At 48.1% G+C, this 6,411-nt stretch overlaps 2 protein-coding genes across 2 annotated transcripts; one reads left to right on the forward strand and one right to left on the reverse strand.

The window, feature by feature from the left end:
* Positions 1-45: 45 nt before the first annotated feature.
* DFFA (DNA fragmentation factor, 45kDa, alpha polypeptide) lies at positions 46-2,794 on the forward strand (the record flags this gene model as incomplete). Its single annotated transcript, XM_009077420.1, has 5 exons — positions 46-207; positions 299-429; positions 1,202-1,391; positions 1,779-1,933; positions 2,591-2,794. Coding segments are annotated over 5 exons (842 nt in total), but the record flags the coding sequence as incomplete, so codon positions are not given.
* Positions 2,795-4,010: 1,216 nt separating this feature from the next.
* Positions 4,011-6,338, reverse strand: APITD1 (apoptosis-inducing, TAF9-like domain 1; the record flags this gene model as incomplete). Its single annotated transcript, XM_009077421.1, has 4 exons — positions 4,011-4,166; positions 4,506-4,572; positions 5,186-5,219; positions 6,215-6,338. Coding segments are annotated over 4 exons (381 nt in total), but the record flags the coding sequence as incomplete, so codon positions are not given.
* Between the last annotated feature and the right edge of the window lie 73 nt (positions 6,339-6,411).

Here is a 6,411-nt window from a genome sequence, read left to right on the forward strand (position 1 = left end):
GGGTGGTAAATGTGCACTCACTCTGGTCGTTGTTCTGTCCCGCAGCCTGCGGTGTCCTGGCCATCGACAAGGCCAGGGAGCCCATCACGCTGGTGCTGGCAGAGGATGGGACCATTGTGGACGATGAGGATTATTTCCTGTGTTTGCCAGCCAACACCATGTTCGTGGCACTGGCCAAGGATGAGAAATGGTCCAGCAGAAGCTCAGGTAGGCTGTGAGGGAGCATGGAATGGGTGTTTGGAACACAGCTGGTGGCACTAGGGTGTCTCAGGAATGACACTGGTGGCTCTCGTGTCAGACAGGGGAACGTCCTGGCTCTCGGGAGCTGCGGATGAAGTGGACAGTGGTGCAGAGAGGTGGAAGCAGCTGGCCAGGCAGCTGAAGGATGACCTGTCTAACATCATCCTGATGTCTGAAGAAGACCTCCAGGTACAGTGGGGAAACCCCCAATCCCTGTGCTTGGCTCTGCCTGTCACCCATAGAACAGATCACTACACAAGATCTCAGGCTTTGTTCATCTCCTGCTGTTTGGCTGTTGGTGCCAGAGTGTCACCCATAGAACAGATCACTACACGAGATCTCAGGCTTTGTTCAGCTCCTGCTGTTTGGCTGTTGGTGCCAGAATCAAATCTCTCCTTGAGGGGAAACACTGAAGTGTGTGAGGAAGGTGCTCTGAATCCCTGACTGTCCCTCACAGTGTGTCATTCCAGTTCTGGGAGGGCAAGACAAGATTTGGCCAAATGACAGCTGAGGTGAGCTCCTTCCCTACAACCAGACTCCTGTGTAACGTGTCCAGAGGGAAGGCTGAGCATGATGTTGTGTTTGTCTGCTCCAGAGGGGTTTGGAGAACTGCTGTCACTTTCCAGAGCTGATTGATTATCTGACTGCTTAACACCTTGTCTGTGGTGAGGCATGGCCACAACTGCCCCTTGTCCTCCCCAGTGAGCTGCTCCTTTGAGTATTCCCATGCACTGTGAAGAAATGGCACTTTGCCACAAGTTTTCAGGATTTCTGTTAAAAATGCACATGATTCCACACCTTTCTGGATGCCTTTTGGCTTTTGGTGGCTGGTGGAGCCTCTCAGAACTCAGCTGACTTGCTATGACCAGAAGCCTTGTGGAACGTGCTGGGTTTGAGGAGGGTTTGTACTGCAGTCAGTGCCACGGGATGAGTTTCTAAGGAAAACTCTCACTGTTTTAAGGTGCTTATCGATGTGCCACGCTCAGACCTGGCAGAAGAACTTGGCCAAAGTGAAACCAAAGTCCAAGTGCTGCAGGACACCCTTCAGCAGGTGCTGGACAGACGGGAGGAGGAACGTCAGTCACGGCAGCTCCTGGAGCTCTATCTCGAGGCCCTGAAAACTGAAGACAGTGTCTTAAGCAAAGCAGCAGGTAGGGAGCACTGGGATGCTGGAGAAGGAGCTTTCCAGAGATGCCTGAAATAGTTGAGTGGAATAAACAGTGTGAAGGACTGGAGTGAGTCATTTGCTCAGCAGCTGTTAATGGGGTTGATGCAAGAGCTGGTGTGGTGTATCTAGTGTGAGAATTCTCTGGGCAGGTGAGAGTCCTCTCACTGCTGTGTCACATTTCTCAATGCCTGAGAGTAGAATACTGGGAGAAAAGCTTCAGTTATATAGTCCTCCTTAACACTATGGATTTCTTAAGTTAGAGGATGTACCTGGATAGGATGTATGTAAACCTCACAACCATCAAAGCAGTGCAGGCCCCTTTTCCTGTCCTGTGTTTGTCAGGGGCTGTGCTGATTCTGCTCCTTTCCAGAACCTGAGGCTGCACCAAGAAAGGAGATGGATGTGGTTGACACCGGCACCAGCAGCACAGGCCCTTCAGCCACAACAGCACTGAGTGAGCAGATCCTTACTGTTCTGAAGGAGAAACCTGCTCCAGAGCTCTGCTTGGACAGTCAGGATCTAGAGGTGGGTGAGAACAATATAACCATATCCTGGCAAATCTCTCCCTCTGGAGAGAGAGGCTACAAGGGTAGCTGTCCTTGCTCCTGGAGGCTGTGATGTCAGTAGAGCTCAGTCTCAAAGTGGTGAGATTTAATCAGTTTCTCCTCCTCAGTGACACTACCCCCAGTTTGGAGCAACTCCTCTGTTATGTAATGTAACAGCTGACACTGGTCCATGTACCTTATTCTGTCCTCTGAAAAGCCACAAAATTATCTTGGGTTTGGTCTCTGACAAACCAGTCAGCTGTCTGACCAGCAAGGGCCTTTGTGTATGCAGATGCATCTAGCCAGACTTCCTTTGTACATCCCAAATCAAAATTAAAACCTGATTCTGTAAAACAGCATCATTTAACCATGAGAAAGGTATTCCAAGCTGTGAACTTGCTCCTCTTGCCTTTCCCTGCTGTAAAAACTAAGTCACTGCTTCAAATATCTCAACAGAGCTTCAAGCTCTGAGTGCTGGCAGAATATTGGAAATCCACTGCCCCATGGGAGAGGTGAGGAGGTCTGAGAACATCTCCAGTTCCCAAGTGCCAGTACTAACCAGGTGCCTTGTTCCTGTGGGCAGAGGGTTAGTGTGGGGGAGTCAGCAGAAAACACTTAGCAGTCTGTGTCCCTACAGCTGGTGCTGAAGGAGGACACAGCAGCCCTGGCCTCAGCTCTGAGGTGGGACAAGCAGGAGGCTGGAGCCCTGCAGGAATCCTGTGACCAGGAGCTCTCCAAGCGCCTACAGCAAGTGCAGACGTTGCATTCCCTACGGAGCACATCCAAGGGCAAGAAATCCCTGCCCTCGGGGGACTGGCCCAGCTCAAAACGCAAGAAATGAGACTGCAGTGCTGTTTGCATTTCAGCTCTGTGCTTGGCTGGGGTTTGTTTTGTGCATTAGAATCAATACAAGCAAAGGTCCATCCTGGGAGCCACGGTTTGCTGGTCATACTGTGGTGTGGCTATAGACAAGTGAAATCTGGACATTGTCCTGAGGCTTAAACTCCTGTGATGATTCCAATCATGTGTTGCCAAAGGGATTTTGACTTTTTTTGCAGAATACTGGGACAATGGGATTGCTAAGCACAGCATGTAAGGGTTCAGCTCTGAAAACCTGGTTGGGAGCCAGAAGCTTCCAAGTGATAGTGCTGGATGCAGCTCCCGAAGCCCTGGGCAGTTTGCTCACTGTGTCCTCCTGCCATGGTCAGAGCAAAGGATGCAGCTCTCTGGAGGACACTTTGAGGCACAGTTCAGGGACAGGGCAGAGGGTTTAGCCAGTTGCTGCCTGGCTTTGAGTCCAGCCTGGGCTTCAGGAGCTTGAATCCTCACACTGATTTCATCAGTTAAAGGAAATTCATTTTATTTACCTTTGGTGCTTTTTCTCTGTAAGGAGCTCTTGGGTGCTGGTGAGAACTATCATGGACAGCACAGCAGAGGTGGAAATGAAATAGTTTGACTTGTATTTGGCCTGCTGTGTTATTCTCCTAATCACTTGTGTATTACCATGATGCTTTTGTACTAACTGGCTTATTTTTAAACTCATTCAAGATTTTGTTCTCATCTCATTAAAACCTTTTTAGCTTACTGTTGGACTAGGTTTGATATTTCCACCAGCTGCTCTGATTAAACAATCATAACTACGTTGATATGGCTATGAAAGCAAGAACAAAATATCCAAAGTGCAAAATGTATCAGAAGTGGAAGCAAGGAGGAAGCCAAGCAGGTACTGGGGAAATTAAGTAGCAGCATGGAGGGTGTTGCACCTACTGAGTATTAATATTAACAGGGAGAATGTTTTGCCTTGAAGTCTTTATTTAAAGGATTTCCATTTCAGTAACAGTCAGATACCTTTCTGTGAGCAATTATGGCATTTTGGCTGAAGCTGTACTGAATTCTGACAGACTTTGCATTTTCAGAACAGTAAAAATCCAACTAATCAAGTTCACCTAAAAATTCATTCCTGGTGCTAACCTGCAAGAGGAATCTTTAACAGGCCAATTCTGGTTTCTCTAGGACAAATAACAGAAAATGACCTGAGACATTACTTGAAAGGCAAATCATTCCAAGTTGGAATCTTCATTTTCAGCCACAGCTGCTTCTCTTTCCCCAGGAGTTCTCTCTGCCTTAGCTGCACTGGACTTCTTTTTCTTCTTCTCCTTTTGCTCCATGTTGCTTGATGCAAGCTCTTCATTCTTCTGGGTGATGTATTTTAGCTGAGAACAATAAAGTGATCAGTCCACTACCAGGGAACTTCATTTGATCACAAAAAAAATTAGAAAAGTTGAAAAGAAATTAACAGGGCAAATTCTTATTGCAAGACAGATGACAGACACTGCAGAGAGGCTTTTACTCAGCCTTCTCAGGCAAGTTCATGGTGCATATTTCAAATCACATGTGGAAGGAAAAAAATCTCACATCAAATTAGAATTAGTACTGGCAGCATCAGTAAGTGAATTTGCTTAAGCAACAGTTGATTATCCTTCATTCAAATGCTCTTAGGAATTAACTGGTTTAAGAACATTGTGTGAGACAGAAGATGCTGTGAATCTCACCAGGGAACTGCTCCTTCTAGCCAAAAGCTTCACATCTTCTGTGTTGATTGTGCTTCGTTTTGCATGTCTGCACAAAGGTCAAAAACAGCTCTTAATATATTTGTCTGTAAGAGGCCACAGAGCATCTCCTTCAGAGACTGAATTCACTGGCCAAAGGGCCCAATGGGGACCCAGCAAACCACACCTGCCCCTTCTAACCAAGCACAAAACACTGTTTTAGCAAGTTTGTTTGTATACATCTAAATTCCCCCAGTCCCTGTGTGAATATTTAGCATCCAGAACTTCAGCCACCACTGTGCTGTTCCCTCCCACTTGTCAGCAGGTCACTGTGTTAGGTTTGAACTGCTTAAAACACTCTCTTACCTTCTTGGAGCAACCAGGTGAAACACAGGCAGGTTGGTAAGCACCTGCACCCCCAAACCATCCAGCCCTGCTGTGTATCAACACACTAGACAATCACACACAGTCCTAAATCTGAACAATCAACTTGTACCACATACATGAACTTCCAGTATCAAGAAGAACCTAGAGGGAATATCTGTTTCCTAACTTCACAGCCACTATTTAAGCAGCCAACAGAACCATTTAAGCCTAGAATTACAGGATGTGTTTTAAAGATTATCTGACACACAAAAAAAAAAAAAAATGCCTTGGTAACAACCAAGTGTAGCAGTGCCTACCTTGCAAACATTTCCAGGTCCTTTGCAAAGGTTTCTAGAGAAAAGACAAAGATGCCAATATTTTAAAATGCTAACTGTGAGTGGGCAGAGATACATAATACACAATGTGTTACAGAGGTGCAGCTGAGAGTTGTCAGTGCTGGGCATTAGGTGCCACTCCCTTGCACAGGCAGATGGACGCACCATCTCCACAAGCATTCAAATGCTGTTTCAGGACTGGAAAGCAGAAACACTGGGTTTTGTACTTTTAAAAATGCAATGGAAGAGAATGGCATCAGTGACACCTATTTGACTGCTGTTGTTTTACAGCCCCATCCCTCCAGCAGTGGCTCCTGAAGGAGCAGGGCACATGTGTACCCAGGGACCAGCAGGTCTTGTTCAAGTACCAGCAGGTCATATACAGGTACCACCAGATTATACCCAGGTCCCACCAGGTCATACCCAGGGACCAGCAGGTCATACCCAGGTACCTGTATATGACATAGTATATGACCTGCTGGTCATATCCAGGTCCCACTAGGTCATATCCAAGTACCACCAGGTCATATTATCACCAGGTTATATCCAGGTACCTGTATATGACATGATATATGACCTGCTGGTCATAGCCAGGTAACAGCAGGTAATATCATCACCAGGTCTTACCCAGGTCCCACCAGGTCTTACCCAGGTACCAGGAGGTCATACCCATGTACCACTAGGTCATACCCAGGTACCAGCAGGTCTTATCCAGGACCCACCAATCATACCCAGGTCCCACCCAGGTCATACCTAGGTACCATCAGGTCATATCCAGGTCCCACCAGGTGATATCCAGGTCCCACTAGGTCATACTCAGGTCCCACCAGGTCATATCCAGGTCCCACCAAGTCATACCTAGGTCCCACCAGGTCATATCCAGGTCTCACCAGGTGATACCCAGGTCCCACCCACATCCCACCAGGTCATACCTAGGTCCCACCAGGTCATCCCCAAGTCCCACCAGGTCCCACCCGTGTCCCCCCTGTCCCAGGTCCCCCCGCACCGCACCGCACTGTCGGAAGGTGATCTCCGTGATGGCCGCGATGGTTTGTTTGCTGAACCTCACGTCCTTATCCTCCTCCACCTCCTGGCACAGCCCCCCGACAGCATAGTGCAGCGCAGCCCTCAGCCTCTGCGGGACAGGAGGGACAGGGACGGCTCAGCCAGCGCCGGCACAGCCCTGAGGGACCCGAGACAGCCCCGAG

Source organism: Acanthisitta chloris, unplaced genomic scaffold, assembly GCF_000695815.1.
Source record: "Acanthisitta chloris isolate BGI_N310 unplaced genomic scaffold, ASM69581v1 scaffold10456, whole genome shotgun sequence".
NCBI lineage: Eukaryota > Metazoa > Chordata > Aves > Passeriformes > Acanthisittidae > Acanthisitta > Acanthisitta chloris.